Below are 21,439 nucleotides of genomic sequence, written 5' to 3'. Positions count from 1 at the left end.
AAATTTTAATTCCTAGACTTGAATGAAAAAAAAAAATTAACACAATGTATAGGAATGGGACTACTTAGCACAACCCTGACATGGGTAAATTTCTACTTGAGCGTAGGTAAAATGCTTAAGGGTTTAGGCTGACTTCACAGTCATGTGTAAGTCAACAGCAATGTGACTGCCAAATGAATCATTTCATCTTGAGCAGACTTACAACATGTGGTTTTCAGGACAAAGGAAGTGACATTTGTTTCCACTCATTCTAGTTAGGCTGTCTATGGTCCAGCCTGGGAGATGCTGTCAGAAAGATGGAGAGAGAGAGAAAGAGAGAGAGAGAAGAGAGAGAGAGCTCAAAACATATGACAACATGAAGCATATTGAAGGAGCTGGAATTGCTCATTATGGGGGAATATGGTGACTGTCAAAAACTACAAACTAATAAGTAAATCCACCATAGTTTCCTACTGGCATAAGACACAAGGCTCCTGGGTCAGAGACAAAAAACAATTTATTACTCACAGCAGTCATAGTAACCACAATACCAGAATTTTCTAGTGCCCTTGCCCAACTCCTATGGGACAATTCAGAAAAAGCTTCATGATTCCTGTACACATAGTGGGTTGCTTCACAGGAGAGGAACCTAGAGTTTAGGAAACCCCAGTATTTTGTAGTGTGCTGTAAGCAAATCTGCCCAAAATTTTGCAAGGAGATAGGAGATATTATCTCCAAGCAAATCTCTTTAAAAAGAACAAAATTTTGCCAGGGTCTTTGCTACAAAGACATGGAGAAACAGGAAAGAGCCATGGAGAGGTGACTTTCAGTAAAAACCACATCTTAAAGAGTTGTCACATTAAAGAGTATTAGGAATCGGGTCACTCTAGATAGCAAAGATTCAATTGGAGAAAATGCAGAGCAATAAATTTCTGGCAGATAAGGAAATATTTAAAAAAAAAACAGAAAATCTCAAACACTTTAAGAAGGTAGACATGTTTAGGATAAAGCCAGATAGTCATTTGTTGTTGACCATTTAGAAAAATATGCATATGTCAAAGAAGTACTGAGTTTAATTTTATATTAAGCTTCTTCCTGAACTCCTGACTGTGATCAAGTGTAGTTTATAAATTTGGCATAGTAAGAGGTTAGCAGCATTGACTACCAATAAAATAGAACAATTCTAACAGTATACTGTAATGAGTGATGTGAATGTGGTCTTTATTTATTTCTTGAATTTTCCACTTAATATTTTCAGACTGCAGTTGATTGCAAATAAGTAAAACTGAAGAAAGCAAAACGGCAGCTAAGTGGTGGGGTGAGCATAGAAGTATTATGTAACAAGAAATGTAAGACAGAGAAGGATGAAGCCTGCTTTCAAACTCGAGAGACTGTAGCACACTGTGGATCTTCCATAGTTCTGGCTGTGCCCTGGAGAATCCAGGATCTCTGTGATGCCCGTGGCAGGGCAGCATCCACAGCGTGGTTTTGTTGGAATCTTCCATGCTGTGGATCTTCAGCTAAGAAGTCTTTTAAGAATAAAGAAACTTTGAAGCCTTATCCTAGATCGATTCTCCTATATTGTGAGAAACAGCATCTTTGCTAAGGAATCCTCTGAAGTCTAACTGGAAATACTTCTGGTTGCCACTTACACTGAAGCTACAGACTATCCCAAAAGAAAATGCATTGTCCATGGGGCTTGCTTTCCAGAAACAACACACTTGCACCCTCCCTCTGCTGACTAAGATTATTATAAGTCTCATGTCATTAGCAAATGAATATTTTCACACACAGATTTATTAACTGTATTTCTGTTTGAATTGATTGTTCTGTTTGAATTGATCTGCAGATCACATAGGTAAGGTGACAGCTACAAACAGTGGGTAGGAAAGTGACTTCGGTCGGATCCCATGACCTATTTCTCTGTTTCTTTATATGCAAAGTGAGATAATCAATATAGATGACAGCAGTGTTGCGTTCCAGTTTTTCAAACTTCAAAGAACCCATGAAAATTTACTTTCTTAAAAACTGGCATAAGCTTGGTGCTCCAGGGCTGATTATAAGAGTGGAAATCTCTTTTGAAAAGTCTCTCTTACTCTAAAGCAAAGAAAGTATACAAACATCGATGAGGATATTGGGAAAGGCTTTGGGATGGAGGGATCTATAAGAATTTTAGATCAGGACATAAGTATATATTTATAGCAGGGAACTGGAGACAAGATTTCTGCTCTGTAATAAATCCACCAGGGCACCCTATTCTTAAAAAATGACTTTGGAAAGGGCATGAGAGTGTCTGAAGTGGGCCCTGGTTCCTCCTCCTCAGAAAGCTGCAGATAGAGAGGCTCACATCAGCTGAGTAGACATATGTCTGGAAACAATTCCTTTATCCTTTTCAGAAACAGGAGAACAAAGGTAGGATTCTTCTTTTCTATCCCCCAAATAAGTAAATCTTTTCTGGCTGGGGTCAGTTTGATTCTAGAATGCACAGCACAGATGAGGATTTGTGCCCTTTTTCTGGCTATCACAGCTCTACTGTACAATTTTCTGATTAATCAATAAATGAGACATCCATCTTACATCTCACAAATCTCACATTACATCCCATGCTGTGGGGCTCAGAACATTTATTTAAAATATTTGCTTCATTATATTTCACATACCAATTCTGAAAATTGACATGTTGAAACTATAAGATTTATTGTTTAATTCTTTATGGTGAATTTTTTTCATCATACCAAATTTATCAATATATTTACAACATAAAAGCTTTAGTGTTTGAGATTCACAATGTGCAATGAAGCCGACAAAAAAGGAACTCAAATGCATATTTTTTCTGCATACATAAACATCTACATTATCTAACTTCTGCCTCCTAAAACTGTTGTTTATTTTGCCTCAGTCTTAAATTTTTTAAATAGCAGAAGTATCCATCTTGGAATGTTTATTAATTTAGCAACAGAAATCTAGTTAATCTTCTTCACATTCAAGTTAAACTTTGCTTTCCTCCATGTCCACAATATTTTAAGAGGGTTCTTGGAGGGAAAGATGTTGATTAAAACTTGGGGTGTCTTGGAGGACATAGACCATGGTGGTTTTGTGACTCAGAGCTCAAACTAAAAACGAGGTTGGTACATTTTTTCTAAATCAAAAGGCAGATCTATTCTAGAGAGTGACCTTGGGAGAGATTATTTTTTTCATTCTGAGATGCAGATATATACAATAAAAGCCAGCTGAACTCATTACAAATATCCTGTAAGATAGGCAAAATGCTGCGCTGTAACTCCTGTTAGCCAAAAAGCCAGGAAAGAGAGGGCTTACGTGACCTTTAGAGAGAATGTTGCTCACCCCAAGGAGCTGAGAGCAATTAGAACAGAGAGTGAGTGCTGCTCACAGGGGGATCAATTTACTCTGAAGAGCTCCAAGCTTTTTACCACTTCTTAGGGTACTCTGGCTCTGGACAAGGGAGAAGGAGGGAGACCCAGTCAAGGGGAAGTAGAACATGGGGCTGTAATGTGAGAAGGAAAAACAAAAATAGAGTGGGGAATAAAGGGAGGAAAGAAAGAAGAGCAGGCTTTGGGAGCCCTGTGGCATTTACTGGCAATGCCTGGGCTCAGAGGCCTCGTAGAGGGCAGGTGGCTATTTCTGTCTCTTCCCCTTATAGAAGTGGAAACTTGTGCTGCCATAAGAAAGGGAGTGGAGGCTACAACTGACATTCTCATGAATCTATAGTGACTCCAATACTTTATTTTTCTCATTAGGATCCTCTGATGTCCAGGTCTGCCTTTGTCCTTCCTATGTGAGCTCAACTATCTCTCTACCCATGTGTCTCAGTCAGGTACTCTATAGTGCAGAATCCTAGCTCTGCATCTGTGTTTCCTAATCCTATGGTTTTCCCTCCTCATTTCCTTTGCACATTTCCAAATGCCTTCATCTTCTCAGGCCAAACAAAATCTAATTTATTTCATACTAATAACTTACAGTACATACAGTTTTATGCTGAGCACTTCAGCATGCTTTATCGCACGTGAGCCATTGCCTCCTGGAATATTTTTTTCACTATTTTGGCCCACACTCAGTTCTCCCTGGGTTTTATCTCCAGGAGCATTTGTGTACTAATGAACTCTACAGAATCAACCTCAGGGATGGAAGGCTGTGATAATGTCTATTTTCAACAGGCTCTCTGGGAGAAAGTTAGAAGTAAGGGTAAGCTAAGGTAGAATTTTTGACTACTGCTTCTTATGCTATTCCATATTGCTCAGTGCACTCTGACTGCGACATGTGCAACTTTTATAATAATAACCATAATTCATTGTTAGCTCCCCAGATGACTGTAAGCTATGCGAGCCATAGTCCTTATTGGTCATTTGAACAGTGTTCAGCCTCATGCTTTCCTTCACTTCTTATCTGTCCAACACCGTAGAAAGGACTCAGAACAGAAAGTGAACATGTCCTTTTCTTTTCTCTCCTGCATTAACAATGTCAGGATCAAAGCAAAGTCTGCATACATTTTCAAATGGTGTTGAATACATTCTCAAGAAAATAAAGAAATTTTAAAATAAGGACATACACAGCACATTTGAAGAAAAAACAGAAAATGTTAAAATTAATGGGTTAATGAAGTATGGATTAGTAAAATAGGAAAAATACTCGGGTGGCTTGTGGCCCATTACAACCACAAGATGAGCACAGATCACCAGCAATCTTTTGCTTTAGATCTGGAAGCAAACGATCTGTGAAAGCATCAACACACTCGTAGCACAGAATCCATGAGGTATTCACTCTTTTCAGTCTAAATCATTCTTGGAATAGTGTGCTTGATTATCTATAGCGAAATCTATAGTGAAAGAAGAAACGTGCATAGTCAGAGAGCATTAAGAAAAGTATCAAAATTCTCATTCATTGCTTGTGGTAATATAAAATGGCACAGCTTTCTTCTCAAAAAGCTAAACATACCCTGAGGTGTATATCCAAAAGAATTGAGAACCTGTGTGCAGTTATTCTCAGCAGAACTATGCATAATAGCCAATGGATAAACAAGCGAAGGAAGAGTCAAACAATGAAATAGTATTTGGCCAGACAAAGGAATGACATACTGATCATTGTTGGTCCATGGACAAACCTTGAAAATGTGCTAAATAAAAGAAGCCAGACACAAAAAATATATTTTGTATGATTCCATTTATATGAAATATCCAGAACTGGCAAATCTATGGAGACAGAAAGTAAATTAATGAGGGAAGAGGATGGGAGGTTTTACTAGTGAGTATAGGGTTCTGGGATTTGATGGTAGTGATAGTCACACAATTCTATGAATATGCTACAAAATCAGGTGTATACACCTAAAAAGTGTATACTTTTAAAGGCTAAATTTATGGTACCTAAAATATATTTCAATCCAACTTTTATTAAGAAAATAATCAAGGAAGAATATGGGGCAAGGGAAAACCTGGGTAATAGGACACCCCCAAAATGTGAAAAAAATAAAGGAAGAAAGCAAGGAGTTTTACTAAGGGCTGCCTGTTGGGGAACAGTTAGGTTTTTCAGGTTTTTTAAAATAAAAAATGATAAGTAGCTGAGGAGAAAATTGGAAGACATAGATTATAAATACAGCCTAAGGGGATTGGTTTAGATACAAGCTTTTCCTACTAGCACAAATTAGAATGAAAGATGTTCACATCTCCCTTTTTGGTGTACTTGGTGCTTATAATAGATTTTTCTTTAATTAGTACAAAATAACGAGTTTCATGGTGACTTTTTCATACGTAAATCAATCATTTTACCCCATTACCCTCTCTTACCCCCCCACATGCCTCTCTCCCTAATCCCTTTTCTTTCCCCTAATAATCCTCCTTTAGAATAGGTTTCATTTGTTTATCAAAATTGTTTTAGAACGATTTTCAGGAGCCTTTCCTAAATAGGACAGGGATGAATTAGATGACGACCTTTCATACTCTTTGGTCTTTTTCTTCCTTGGAAATACCATGTACCACCCACACACATTAGTCTTAGTGAAATGAGAGGAAGCAATGCTGATTCTTTGAAAGTTTTATTTGGTGGCTATATGCAGTTATAAATGCGACATTCCTCTTATGACTGTGAAAGTCTTCTCAAACAATAAGCTTTTTATTAAAACAAAAACTTGAAGCTGCACTTGTAAGCTATTATTTCAATCATTAGTGTAAAGAAAGTAAATCCGAGTTATATATAACTATTTCTACAAGTGGTATTAATATGAATTTGACGCCTGGGTAAGTAGTTTGAAATTTCTGTAGCCTTTGAGTTCAGTCTTATTTGGGCTCTCCAATGATGTCATTCTCACAGAAACATCTCTTCCAAGACTCCCCCTGCTTCCCAGTGCTCCCTGCTTTAGAAGAAAATAAGTACTTGCTTTGGGTCCTCTCAGCAGTCTTCCCCACTCTGCCCAGAAACCAGGGGCTCATGGGACAAAGCAAACTGAAAGGCATGATTAGATAATGGTATCTTCCTCACCTTGTCACCTAATTCAGGTTAGGTCTAATCCTTTATTCTCTGTCAGATCAACTAGTGTGTTTTATGGCAAAGTCTATGTCAGTACCAATGCTCTTGGTTTCATAGCCACAAGTTCAACAATATTCATTCATTGAGTAAACAGACATTCACACTTCCTGTATTTTTGTTAGTAATATAAGCTCTCACTTCCATCATCCTCCAAAACAAGACATCTTTAACCCAACTATGTGTTTGTGGAATAATGAAATGTGGTCCTAGGACTAGATATTGTCAAAGTTTAATTTGTTGAGAGCATTGACAGAAGGGACTCTTTACCCAGATGTGAAACACTTCTCCTCAGGAGGACAAGTTATCTGTCCTTCTAAGCAAGGGCATGGTCAAACTGCCCTTTCTCTAGGCCTTCCAGTCCGTCGGCCCAGGTGGAGGTGGGCATGCTCCGATATGGGTCCAGGAGAATCCGGAAGCACCTGACGATGAGGATGCCCAAGAAAATGAACAACAAAATTACAAAGACAAATGTCGTTTTCTGCTCCAGAGACATGCTAGAATCTGATGGCACATTCCCAAGGGGCACTAGGGGTGAAGGGTCGGGCTGTCCTCCATCCATTGTCCAGGGAAGCCACAGCACAGGATTCCCTGACTCCCTTCTCGTCCATCATCAGTCTGCTGAGATCATTGTGGCTGCAGCACGGAGACTGAGTTAGTCTCATGGGGAAAGAGAAAGAAGGAAATGCAATAACTATCAAATATCAACCTGATTTTCAATATTCATTCTCATGTTTTTTTCATAGAGAAGAAATCTATAAACAAGCTTTCCTTTTCACCAGAGAGGCTTAATTCTGGATGATTACAGGGAAGACTGTTTTACTCTTGCATGAAATTACTGTACCAGATTGTCCTCAGAATGGTCACCTGGGGCCAGGAGGGATGGGCAGGGACACAATTATTATACAAAAGATGAGAAGTGTGACCTGAAGGTGTGCCGTCGCCTTGACATCCAAACGCAACCTGCCTGCCAAGTCTCCTCTAGCTTCATTCCAGTAATGTTACTCTTACATCATTCTGATGATACCAATGAGAATCACCAGCTACGTGCCAGGACTGTGGCTAAACTTGACATATGGTAGCCACTCTGCTACAAGCTCCATGAAAGCACTGTACAGCCCCAGTGTGAGGAAACTGAGGCCAGAAAAGGTGTTTCACGTGGAGACCTTTTTAGGGAACATGGGATTCTGGGCTCTGGGCTCTGGTTTCCACTTTACTGAGTTTGAGGACCTTGGAGAGGTCACTAGCTGCAAAAATGGAAACACCTGCATAGCTTATGCTACTATGATAAATATGTCTGAAAAACCCTTTGACTGTGTACAAAGAAGAAGAAGACAAAGAAGTGTTGCTTCACTTGAGACTGCTTCTCTTTGTTTCCTACTGCCAAGCAAAGAGAGAAGAAGGTATCTCCAACTCTCAAACTGTAAAGATACTATGGCTTTTTCTTTCTTCTTCAGAAACAAAGACCAAGTTCAATATTTGACCCTGGGAAGCACCTAGAGAATTAAACTAGGGGAAAAAATGAATTAATCAACTTCATGTTTTTTAAAAAGACTATTTTCTTGACAGTGGCTTCTTTCCATCTAAGACAACCATTTGGTAGAGAAGAAAAGAAAAAAAGAGCAAGTTTTCACTATTTCCATTTTACTGGTGAAAACAACTGAGGAGTTTAGATATCACTGTTTGTTTTTAAAGGCAAATAGCAGAATATATAAGAACTAAATCAACTTAAATCAAATTTTGTAAAGAAAAGATACATATTAGACATTACCATACAGATAGTCATATGACTTGTTATGAATTTGTCTGCAAGAAAAAAATGTATAATAGTTAGCTATAGAAATTAACATAGATCCAAATAAATTATGCTTAATGAAAGTAAGCAAACAAATAAAAACAGAAATTATTGCCTAAAGCATCAACACAATATTTTTTCAGTTGACTCATAATCATTGCCTTCAGTGCTGCATTAGTAATCATAATAAGAGTTTGCATGTAATTTGATACTTCAAAGTTTATAAAACCACAGTTTAAAAAAAGCAATTTATGAAGTGAAGTGTAACCAGCATAACTGGTTTATGACCAGTGTCTGGAAGAATGGAGTTAGCCATTTGAGGGTAATGGATCCTTTTACAGTTCAATCACTTTGATATTTTTATCTTTTTGCTTTGCTTTGGTTTCTTGAGACGGGGTCTGGAACTCACTATGTAGCTGAGGTTCACCTCAAATTTACTATCCTCCTGCCTCTGCCTCCCAAGTGCTGGAATTACAGGTGTGCACAGACACATCTGGCTTTAATTTTTTTCTTACAGGCTGGAATGTTTGCAAGATTCATTTATGATTTATGTTCTCCTTCCTTTGACCCTGGCTCTCCTTGCTGGTTTACTTGAATTCCATTCTATGTCTAGTTTTCCTCCAGCTCAAATGAAGTCAAAGTCTTTTTCTTTGTCTGCCCTCAACCGAACTGAGAAAGTATACATTTCCAGAAAGTTCTTTGTGAAAACAAAAGGAAATGTAGGAAAGGCAAAGGTCACTAACTGTAAATTTACAACATAAGGATTTCTGGATCTGTGAAGTCAATAAATACAGAGAAGAACAGTGTAAGGAACCTCTAGGGTGTAGCAATAATCCTTAACCTCAAGCTGGCTGACTACAATTGCCTTATTTAGCTCCTTCCTTCCCACCCAGGTCGGCTTGAAGGAAGCTATCTTGACAGCCAGTAGTCTTCGCCAGCCTTCTCCAAACAGGGAAAAATGCCAATTCCTTTTCTCCTAAACCAATACCTTATACTTATAAGACTTCGCCCATAACTCAGGGCTGAGCTGGCACAGTGCTCATTGAGGGGCCTCCGTGATAGACAGACATTCCAGAAGTCCCAGCACATAACCCAGTCATTCTGATTCAGATTGCCTGCCACATCACCTTTTTCAATCTTCCTATAAAGGACTCTGGGGCTCAGCTTTTCACAGGAATGCCAACTGTTAGGATAATTTAAAAATCATCAGTTCTAAACAAGTCATGTGAAGTTATAGGGGCAAGGGGAGGGTAAAGGAGGGTGAATATGGTTGAGGGACTTTCAATACAGGTATGAAAATGGCGTATTTAAACTGCTCAAAGTCATTTTAAGAAGGGTTGTGGGGGAAGAAGGAGAATAATAGAGAGGATAAAGCAAACTGGTGTACAATATATGTATATATGGAAATGTCACAATGAAACCCCTGTATAACTTTCATATACTAATAAAAACATTTAAAAAATAAATAAAAATCATCAATCTTAAATTCAGTTTTAACATCATTTGCTAACTAAAAGACAAGAGGCAGTTGGGGGTGTAGCTCAGTGGCAGATCACTTAGCATGTGTAAGGCCCTGGTCTGATCCTCAGCACCTCAAAAAAAGGGCAAGAGTTAACCTCTTTGCCACCTGACTACATGCTTTGAGAAACCTATTAAAATATAGTACATATATTTTCTCTAATCCTGCATCACCAATCCCTTCTAGTATACCAACATGAAAAGAAAATAGAGGTAGGGAATTTTGAAAACTCTATAACACATGGTGAATTATAAACCTCTCTTCTCCTAGCATACCATGGTATCCAAATCCTTACTAAAATAACTTCTTTTGGCCAAATAATCAAAGCTTCCTATTAAATGCCAAGAAAAGTGACACATCAACACGTAAGCAGGAATTTGTCTATGAGGACTGTTCCTATCCAGAGGAGGATGAAATGTGATGATGTAAAGGGGATTGAAGGAGGAGGAAATGTGGTAGAGAGAAGGAAGACATGCTGGGAATGAGTGGCTGAGAAAATGGAGAGTAGACATAGGACCATGGCAAATGGGCAAGAAGAGAGCTCTGAGGAAGGGATGAAAAGTGCATAGAGACAAGATAGTCAGAAGATGATTATAGAGATAAGGGGATAAAGAGATCCAGAAACAAATGCAAGCTACTTCACAATTTTGCTTAGGACTGATTAAAATCCCTAGAAGAGCCTGCTTGATTTTAAACCTGTAATCACCTAATCAATAATTTACAAATTTAGAAAGCTCAACAGCATGTTTAAGTTGAAGGACGCATCAGATAAAAGATGGAGAAAAAGAAATTTAATCACTTCACTAACACTAATCAAAAATATTCAAAGACACTTAAATTTTAAAAGTGTCTGTGATAAAATAAAATGTTCTTTTTTGGTAAAAAATGATTCTTAGAACATGTTCATGCTTGGTTTTACCTGAATAATGAACTCTTTTAGATGTGGAATCTGGAAAAGCAAATTATTTCAGAAGATTTTGAAACGACCATCATGAGTCTTACCAATAACAAAGGGCAGGCAGTTATTTTAAGTATAAAGAAGGAGCACAGTTACTCACCACAGTATTTTAATCCTGACTGGCTTTCCCCATCACGCAGTGCATCTGTAGCTTCCCTTTGCCAGGTCCATTTGTGAATGCTTAGAAAATAAAGTCTAATTTTAATACTGGCCCAAGAAAACTTTAATTACAGATGCCATTTAAAAACATCATATATAATACATCCCTTTTCTTAAGTTGATCTCCCTGGACTCTGCAAAGTGTGAAACACACTGAATTACTTATGAAGCCCTGTGTGAGCAGTTCATCTTAGTCATGGCTTGCTCACTAGTAACCACTCACTTTAGTTTCAATAACTTTCTGTGTCCTCTTCCTTTGCTTGTACTTCCTACATGCTGAATCTTAATTCATCTTACTAAGACTATCTCTTACCATTCCTCCACCAGAAGTGCTATACACCCCAGTATCCAGGGGCCATTGAGCCATAGGGAAATGATGCTCTGATGTTTTCTGGCCCACAGAGTAATGCATACTGTAACAGTGGAATTTTCTAGGATATGAATTTATTTTCATAAGATTAAAATAGAAAAAACGTCAAGTCACATATGGTTTCCAGTAAAGTAACGAATGTATTGATAAGAATAAATTCTTGGGTATTGGAGTTGAGGAGAACATTCTCATTTTGTGTTTCTCAATTTGATCTTACACCAGCTGTCCTACTTCATAATGCTCATTGCTTCTCTCCGTTTCTATTTGTGGAGTTTCTCCCCTCCTTCAGGGTCTAATCAGCTATCCCTCCTTGGATGTCCCATCTTACATGTCCCCAGTCTGTCTCCAGGGCCTTCACCTGCCCTTGCCAGCACTGATTACAAGACAAGTCTCCATGCTGTTTGTGTCCTTCCCCTTGTTAAACGGCATGCTCTTTGAGGAATTCCTTGCTGTTTTGGGATTGTTGCCTCCTTGAATATAAATTGAATGAAACTTTTGGCCCTTTATAGTCCAGAAAAACTGAATACAAAATTCAAGTTTCCAGCAAACTCATACAATGGAGGTGAGGGGGAGAGCACATACCATTCAAACAATTGGGATGTCAGATCATTGTGTTTGAAACAGATCTTGTTCCAAAGAATCAGATCAAGTCATGATGACACTTTAATAGTTGTCAATCTCATTATTTGAAAAGCTGTTAGTTATTTGGCTCTTTAAATTTTCCTTAGCTTCAATGCCGATGGGTAGGGTCCAAAACATAAAAATCAGTCAGAGCCAGGCAGTTATCCTTCTATTGAAGAGGTCAACCCCTTCTTACCTAATCTTTTAGATGAGGAAGGGCAGTCATTTAAAATATACTGAATTCTAATGTCTTACATGCAGACTATTAATGTCAACTTGTGCCTTTCTTAGGCTGGGATCCCTTGGACATTTTATTTCATTAGCATCTCATTATACAATTTTGCAGAAAGGAAAAATACTTTTTATGAAGATGATATATCTTAAAGCTATGACAAGATTCTTTTCTTATTTTTAAAGTGACAGCAACCCCATCAGTTAAGTGCATCTGGTGCCTTGTTCTATAATGAACACAATTGATTCTGTGGCCTTACTTTGTGGTCACCAGTTGTCCACCTTCCTGGAATGGATTGCAATGGCAGCAGTTGCAATAGTGTCAGTGCATATACAACCCTGCCTGCCACTTAGTGTGTGTTTGATAAGTGGTGATGAATGAGTATTTTTCTCTTTCTACCATTTTTGTGCAAAGTGAGATTTATTTTTAATTTTTGTTATGTAAACAAGCACACAAAGGAATGGAGATTTATAAATAATCATAAAAAGAATCATAAAAACCAGTTACCAAAAGGATGGCATTTCTTTTCCCCACAAAGGATTCTGGATCTCAAGTTTTTCTGTGAATGTTGGAATGAGTTGAAAGCCGTCATCCATCTGATGCTAACAGCATGCAGGGAACAGTTAAGCAATGTTGTGTGTATTTTAAGTGCTCCTAAACCACATAATTGCCATGCCTAATTTTTAAAATTTCTAGGCCAGGTACCTAATTTCGTGACTTGACATGTTGTCACAAGTAGGTGTAAAAACAACCTGTCCATTGAAGAAGAACATTCATGGGCTTGTCCAGTTTATGTTGTCAGGACACTTTGCCCTACAAAGACATGTTGTGTACCCTATTTATATTTACCTGGCAGACTAGTGAGCCCAATCTGTAGCCTAACAGAAAAGGAATTCAATTTTCAGTGCCTGACACAGACTTACCCAAAGTGCCACATTCTTCTCCAACAGTTTGAGCTGACTATTGAAATGGTAAATCTGACTTTCAATGATTTTTTTTCTTGATTAGAAGCTTTGATATTTCAATGATTAAAGTAATACATAACCTGAGACTGAGACAAAGGAGAACCACTCTACTTTTTCAGCTAAAGGAGGCCTCAGCTGCATTCCTGCTTGTAGAACTGAAGTCTCTCCAGAGCACCTCAGTCTCCAACCCTCTTTCCCTCTCCACGTGTGCAACCTCCCAGGCCATCCCACACCCTCCCCCACAAGTGCGAGCCTTCCTCTTAAGCCTCATCATCTTCTCAGTGATCTAGTAGCTACGTGAGCAAAAGTTATTTCCCTATGAATTTTTTGGAAATTCTGCCTATTAGCACAGTGGACAGTATCTTCCAGGATATACACATAAAGATATGAAACATTTCATATAAATTCAAAAAATTCATGGCCCAAGGGGCCAGCTAAGAACTTCAGGTACTTTCCCAGATCTTTCTATGTGCTTCATCCATTTTAAATCCTCCATCCCTTGCTCTTATTTTTGGCTGACATACATATATGACAACATCTATATTCTTTTTTTTTTTTTTTTTTTTTACAAATATAACCCTCTTTTTCTAATACAATAGCCCCCTGCTTCAAAATTCACAGTTATACTTTCAAGAAACAGACCCAAAGCTATTAGAAAGCCCACAAATAATAATTTTGACAATGTGGAATGTGGTCAGCTACAAATGTCAACAGGCAGTTTCAAGGAGTTGCCAGCCCCAACTGCTGCACCAGCAGCTCTGTTCTCTGCTCATCCCTGCAAAGTCAACCTGCAGACACAGCGCTGATGTCTGGGAGTAGACCCTGTCATTGCAGAATCACTGCTGCTTGTCCCCTCTGGGTCAGTGGGGGCCATTTCACTTCAGCCTCAGCCCCAGCCTCAGCTGTACTTCCTTCCCACCTTCATCTTCCTCCTAACACTGCATGGAGAGTTTGAAAAAGACTGCAGGGAAAGACTGCAGCCCAGCTGAGAACATCAGAGAAACACCATGGGGCCCCGGATAGTACCTGGTACTATCTAAAGGCACCATTAACAAGCTAGGACTTTTAACTTCAAATAATAACTCTACTGTTTTCAGTTTCTTTCCTTGAGTGTTTCTTAGTTTAAAAAAAAAGAAAAAGACTGCTTGCCTCAAAGGCTAGTGCTGCCCACTTCTCATCACACAGGGACAGTCAGCGCTCTCATTAGGAATTGTTGAGTTGTGATCTTTGTAAACAAATCAAAACATCCTTGTTACATTTTGGGAGATTGGAAAAAACAAAAAAAAAACCCAACCTGTAATAGGCAAACAGCTTTCAAGCCTAATTTACTGCAGCTTAGGGGGAAAAAAACAGCCTGTTTTCCTACTTCTTTATCCAGTATCAGTACCATAATAAACTTAAGCATGCTTTTAAAAATAAAGACATGGTTACATTTTACCCCCTCCTGTTAACTTTCCCTAGCAACTGTTTAATTAGACTTTAATAGGTAGATTTAAATGTAGAACTTGGACCCAAAAGGCATCTATGTAATTATTGTTCATGCATAAATTGTAAAGTTAGAGAAAAACATCTAATTAGCCCATCAAGAAACAGTTGTGGTCAGGTACCTGGGTCTGGCTGAGCAAACACTTGATCCATTTCCTGGTGGAACAGTTACAGGTAGTTAGAAGGCTCTCTAGTTTCCATGCTTGCCGACCAAGCCGAGTTAAAGCAGTAGACAGTGGTGGCTGCGAGCAGCTGATGGCACACCCCAGATCTTAAAGCTGTTGTTTCAGTCTTAGAAACTTCCCATTAAAACCTCGAGTTAAAGGAGCATCGTCTTTCTGTGTGAGGCATCGTTAGCGGCCAATACAGCTGCTTCTTTGAGGCGAGCCATGATTTCAGTTCTGCCTCAGCAACTCTTCAGAGGATTCTGCTTCAGTGAGTAGAGGCAGTGTCCAAGCAGTGTGTCTGAAATCATCTTTAAGAAAGCATTAACATTCAAAGGGAGTACAGGGAAAACATCACTGGGCATTCCCATACCTTTTCAAAATCAAAGCCATAAATCTACCAGTGCTCTGTCTTCTTTATTGATTGCTGACACTGTCCCTCATTGGGGATGTCAATTAGCACCTTGCAGCAACCAGCCTTTATATTGATCATGCTTTATGACCTTCAGGCCAACGCAATTAATAGGAGGACTTGTAGGGAAGGGCATTAACTTAACATTTAGGAGACGAAGACTCCTTTTTCTAAAGAAAACTAAAGTGACCTTTCAGAAAAGCAGCCTTTGGGAGGCAAAGAGAAAAGAACAATGCAAAAGAACCAAATTATATTTTCACCACCTGTTTGTAAAGTTGCTAGGCTCTACATCGCCAGGTCTGGTGTCTCTTTGGCCAGCTAGGAAAACTGTGGCCTTGGTACGTCCCCCTCCCCACACAGGCTACCAGAGACCACTTGATGAATAAAAGGGATAGGTTTCTCATCTACAGACTCTTGTTGCATGGCACAGTACTTGAATTATTGCCTTGGAAATAATGCCTAAATAGATCGGAAAATATTTTAGGATAAAATTCTTCTTTAAAACAAAATACTTCTCTGGAAAGAATTCAGCATAATCCTTAAGATGGAACATCCTTGTTTTTTGGCAACTCACCACTTTCTTTGTTGAAGTGGAAGCAGAGTTAGCAACAACACACCCACCCACCAAATGATGGGGTGCGTGATATTTAAAGCTACCTCTGTGCCTGGCAGCTCTGCTGCCTCCCCAGCCCTGAGGAGAAACCAGCCATTACACAGCAGCTCAGGGAGACTGGAAGAGAGCTCATCTTTAACGGGAAACCCTGTCATCCATGAACAGGCAACAATCCTGACGAGGCCTCAGACTCCAGAAGGCTCTCTAAAATCCAATGCTAAGTGTTATGATCTATCATTAGAATCAAATGCTTGATGTTAGAGTCTAACCTCAAAAACATGAAAGCTCTTTCCCCATGTTCTCCTGATTTTAAATTAGTTTTACTTGCCCTATTACATGCACACATGTGCGCACACACACACACTAGTGAGCACCATCACTCAGTACTAACTGGTTTCCCTTGTGCTTTAGCCAACCAACGGTGCTGGTAGAAGGTGTGGTCTGTCTCAGCAATGCCAACAGTGTGGTGCCGAAAACATTCCAACCCCACCTTCAATTATACATTTATCATTCCGTGTGGTCAGAAAGTAATGTAGTCAGAAATGAGCTTGCATTACTGTGGCTGCCCTGCCAATGAGGCCTTTAAAATATGATTTTAGCCTACAGACTTATTGAGGTGGAAGGGAACCCATGAGAACCCAGGTCTATCCTCTAGCTACTCCATAGGCTGAAACTATCCCTGTGCTAGCTAGAGAGAAGAGTGCTCGGCCTATTTTTAAAACTCTCCAGTGAAGTAGATTCCACAATCCCCTGTGACAAGCTCTGTTTAAAGTAACTCCTTCACTGCTTACTTGGTCTAAATGCATTGGTGCATTTCTTTTCTTTCTGTTCTTAGCAAAAAAAAGTCAGACATTAACCATTACCAAATTTTGTTAGAATGCTCTTCCCCCAAAGAAAGCTGAACTAGATAAACCAAAGAAAGCTGAACTAGATAAACCAAAGAATCCTTAATGAGCTCTGGTGTTATGCTTGGAGTCAAGTTCGGGTATTTCTTTGACACAACCATTACAGTTTGATTTATTGGAATTAGCTCTTCCTTCCCCGATGCAGATACACTTTGTGAAAGATCATGAATACTGAAATAATGAATAAAGATGTATGTGATTCCATTTGAATATTTCATAGTAGGTCCTATGTCTTTAGTCTTTAATAATCTTTATAGCTCTTCTCTGAGTTCTTTCCACAATTTCTGGTATAGCTTTAAATAGGGAGTCCAGAATACTACAAACTCAGGTGGAATTGCAATGAAACAGGCTGATTCCATGATAAATAAATTATAAATGCTGTGCTTCTACTTAATCTTCATGACCTCAAGATTACACCTGCAAGCTAGCTTAGTCTTTCTCTTTAACCACACAATGTCATGTTAGCTAGAAATCTGCTTTAAGATCTTTTCCAACACTCTGATTTCTAGAATTATCTTTAAGGTTCTTTAGTTGATAATTCTTTCCTAAAAGCCCTATGATATCTTTTCCATAAAAAAACACAGGTAATGAATATGAAAACAGGTTTCATGAGCCATCAGACTTTAAGCTAATACAAAGAATAATTATTATGTTTCTTTCTAACTTTGCTTGATTCTTAAAATAAAATTGAGTAAATTCTTAGTGTACTCTTCAAGATATAACCATGGTTCTTATCACTAGACTCTTTGAGAAAAATCTTTGCTTCCTTCCTTTGTATATATTCTTGCTTTCACTTATTCAAGAAACATTCACGAAGTTCACAGTCAGTATCATATACATTATGTTAGGTATAGCAAAGAAGAAACAATATGGTTCCTGGGTGCCAGCACTGGACAACTCTAGGAGGTTCCCTGTTCAGTGCCCTGAGGAACCCAACCTCTATCAAGGGTTGCTGAGTTGGACAGACTAGCTCACTTCCACAGTATTTACTTCCTAATTTGCCCCTCCAGACATTGGCATTCTGTCCTTACCTCTCTATGGAACCTGATTTCATAAGACCACCAGTGACTTCCAATTGCCTCAAGCAAAAGAACCTCTTTAGTGTTCATTTTCCTTGCTGTTTGGCAGCATTGGCCATGGCTGACCATTCACCTCAAGGAAAACCCAGAGAGAATATGTGGGCTGAGAGGCAGGAACTGATATCTCAGCCCTTCAGGCCCCACTTCCTTGGTACCTCCTCTTTGTAGCCTCACTTTTGCCTTCTGAGGCTCAAACCAATATGAAGTGACAATGGAAAAACAGGCAGGCTAGGACACGGGTTCATGACTCCACTTTTAATTCATATAAAAGAAGTAAAATCAGGTTAGGTGCATCATTTTTATTTTCTTGTCTGCTTGGTAAAAAATAAATAAATAAATATGCTATGTAATATAAAACTTAAAAAAAAAACCCAAAATCAAGATTAGTTCAATTTCTGATATCCTTTGATTCACCCGGTCGAAATGTGGGTTTATTCATCCACTCATCTATCTTCACAGGTCAGTGAACATTCAAAGTGCAAGGGAACAGTGGGGAAAGTTTAATAATATTTGTACCATGCTTGTAAGTTAAGATACATATTTAGACATTATTAAAAGCAAACAGTCCTCAGCACCACACAAAAAAATAATTGAGTGGGTTAGAGTTCAACTGTACAAATTGCAGGTCGGCAGTCTACTGGTTTGATGTTTTTTTGAATGCAGTTCTGCACAAAACACATCTGCATTACAGAGTGCTCAGTTAGAAGTTGATGGATCTAGAATAGAGAAGTCTTCGAAATGAAGACAAGGAACAAATAATGCTGCAACTCAGTGGAAATGTCTTTGAAAGAAAGAAAATGCTGATAGAATTTAGTGCTTGTGAGATTGTCCTACAAAATTAAGTTTATTATTCTTTCCTGTGTAAGTCACAATAAAAAAACAGACAGAAAGAAAGTGCATTGTGCTCATAAAATCCAGTCTGTAACCCTAACTTCACAAAATACATAGCAGTCCTTCTATTTAGACACAATATTTCCAATATTTTAGTTATTAATTCTAATTACAGTATGAAAGTATAAGACTATCCTTGTGGACTTAACAGTCTGGTAAGTATTTTTATTCTTTTAAAGTGACTTTTACAATAATAACAATTTTCTTAATGACTTTGAAATACTGACTGCCTTTAAAATGTTATATAAAGTGCCAATTAGAGTTCTATAGTAACCATCCCTCTAAATTTTTATGCCAACATTCGGAACTGTTCTTTCCTTCTGTTCAACAGCTGCATTTTAGAAAGGAAGCTATCCTGCGTGGATAGTGTGATCACGGAGCAGCCTAGGACTTTAAGATGATTGAGAAAATGAAATAGAAAGGACCAGGGAATAACTGACCTGTTAGCCTACCTTTAATACCTGACAAAATTCTGAAATTGAAAGTCTTTCCACTGAAAAATCAATTTGAAAACACCCAGAGGAGAAAAATACCATATGAAGCACTTAAAAAAATGCTTGTTAAAAAAATCATAAAAAACCAATCTCAGTTTCTGATATTTGAACTTGTAGAAAAATGAGAAAGGAGGCTAAGGAAGTGGTAATAAATAGAAGTTGTGATAGGTGGTCACTGAATGCAAATTTCAGCTGCCTTGATGCTAGCTAGATCTTACAGATGATGAGGTCAGGTGCTACTTGAAAAATATTTAACTTCATAAATATTTCAGTATTTCAGTGAGAACAATCAAGAATTTCAGTTATGTAATATATTGTTAAAATAAGCAACATCCTTCTCTTTCCAATTCTATGTTCCAAACTTTGGCAGGAGGCCTACTATCTATAATATAATATATATTATATATTATTTATATTTATATTATATATATTCATATATGTTATATATAAATAATATATATTTATGTATTATAAGCATGTAAACATTATAAATCACCTGCATTTCTGTTATATATAATATTAAATTACCTCATGAGCTTGTCAAGCATGGGGAAAACTAGGCCCAGATAATTTGATTCAGTCAGGCCAAGAATCTGTATTTGGAATAAGAAACCTACATGATTAATGATGTAGGGCATAATGAAGTCTATATCATTTGAACTATATCATTTGAAAAGTGACTTAGTTGAATTTTTCCCCTCCATGATTATTGGGTCATAGTAGGCATTTTAACAGTGTGAGAAAAAGCCGTAAGCTTAAAATGTGGGATATCACAGACCTCTTTGAAAAAGTGATTAAACCTATGAATGCATATATCATTAGGGAGGAATTGTATGTCCTCCTGCATCGTGATCCTCTTCCTGGAATTCCCATTCAAAATACATAATGTCTTCTCATTCTCCCTCCCTTCCTTCCTCCACCTCTTACCTTGCACTAACGTGATAGTAAATAATGACCAGAACAAAAGCCCATGGTGAGGAAGACAACAAAATAGAACCAGAGGCAGAGTCAAGCTTGTTCTATTTCTGGGAGAAGGAATATGAAAGGAGGAAATGACAAGAATGAATGACAAGACAGAGCTTGGAAAACATGCAGAGGGGGTGACAGTTGGAAGGGAATGACTGCCCAGCAGGAAGAGAAAGTGGGGCTAGATTAGGGGGAGGTGGAAGGCTTGCAGTACTTTCCAAGGTTATAGGAGTCACCAGTGGGTGGGAACCCTGAAGCAGCTGTTGGGAAGTATGATGGCAAGACTGAGATAAATTGTCAGTTATGACAGCAGGGACATCCAGAGAATGCCAGCATTGATAGAGTAAGCAAAGTGATATACCTGTATCTATTAAGAAGAAAATCACAAACAAGAGAACTAAAAAGAGCAGTTGTTAACTGCTTGGTACCAGCTCTGAGATATGAGGACAGCAGACGAGTTTATAAGTCCTTCTACACAATTTGATTTTTTAAACACATACAAATTGATTAACTATGTGCAATTTCCCTTTGCAAAAATTGTCAATATTGTGTGGTTATAGCATTTTAAAACAAAAACTTTTCCTTAAACCCAAGTGTCTCAGGTACCAACACCAAATGGGTAGATGATTCTTTGAGGACAGGGGTTTCCTAGAACACCTAGTACCCTCCCCTAGGGCTAGGGTCTTTCTGCATATAAGTAAAGCTAATCCTTTTCATCCTCCTCAAATATCTCATGTGCATTTAAAACGTGATTTATTATAAGCACACAGAATGCAGTCAAATCTAAACCATGGCCCTGGTTTTCCTGTATCAAGCAGGCACCATCTGCATTTATGTGTGCTCCATATTTAATTATTTATACAGCTAACTTCTATTTAGTTATTTATGTGTTCATTTACTTATGTATGTATATTCATATACTCCACTAAATTTCAGAGTTGCTCGAAGAATGTCATATAATAGATCATATGTCATTAGTGCTAGCAGAATATTACATTATGTATTCAATACATTTTTCCCATTGTTGGTCTTTAAAAAGAAGGTTGGGATATTCTTATTTCAAGTTTGGAAAAATAATATTCTTTTAGAATGGTTTTTTGGTTGAAACACTAGATATCTTATTTAATCTAAAAATCTATGTATTTTATGAGCTTTATTTTTACAGCAATTGTACACAGACAAAATGCAATAGGATATACTTCAAATGCTCAGAGGTTTTTGCTAACACAAAGGTAAAAATGGTGGATGGTAAATTAATAGGGACTGAATATATAACTGAATATATACCTCAGGAAAAA

General features: G+C 38.1%; 1 protein-coding gene across 4 annotated transcripts; it reads right to left on the bottom strand.

Moving 5' to 3' along the window:
- Window positions 1-6,009: 6,009 nt before the first annotated feature.
- Window positions 6,010-15,651, bottom strand: Ctxn3 (cortexin 3). Of its 4 annotated transcripts, none has more exons than XM_074076619.1 (4): window positions 14,740-15,651; window positions 10,886-10,965; window positions 8,285-8,319; window positions 6,010-7,149 (listed from the first exon to the last, which is right to left on the bottom strand). In XM_074076619.1, the coding sequence occupies exon 4, from the start codon at window positions 7,073-7,075 to the stop codon at window positions 6,830-6,832; it is 246 nt and encodes an 81-aa protein (XP_073932720.1). In that variant the 5' UTR covers window positions 7,076-7,149; window positions 8,285-8,319; window positions 10,886-10,965; window positions 14,740-15,651; the 3' UTR covers window positions 6,010-6,829. The 4 variants fall into 4 exon arrangements, with proteins under 4 accessions (XP_073932720.1, XP_073932719.1, XP_073932718.1 ...); XM_074076618.1 differs by having other exon boundaries at window positions 6,010-7,173; window positions 14,740-15,646; XM_074076617.1 differs by lacking the exon at window positions 8,285-8,319 and having other exon boundaries at window positions 6,010-7,173; window positions 14,740-15,092; window positions 15,457-15,645.
- Between the last annotated feature and the right edge of the window lie 5,788 nt (window positions 15,652-21,439).

The sequence above is a fragment of the Castor canadensis genome, chromosome 6 (assembly GCF_047511655.1).
Source record: "Castor canadensis chromosome 6, mCasCan1.hap1v2, whole genome shotgun sequence".
Lineage (NCBI taxonomy): Eukaryota > Metazoa > Chordata > Mammalia > Rodentia > Castoridae > Castor > Castor canadensis.
The sequence above is the reverse complement of the archived record's forward strand: the minus strand, read 5'-3'. Positions and strand labels throughout refer to the sequence as shown.

Excerpts from the sequence above, each read along its gene's own strand:
- Ctxn3 (XM_074076619.1), bottom strand. The coding sequence starts at position 7,075 with ATGGATGGAGGACAGCCCGACCCTTCACCCCTAGTGCCCCTTGGGAAT.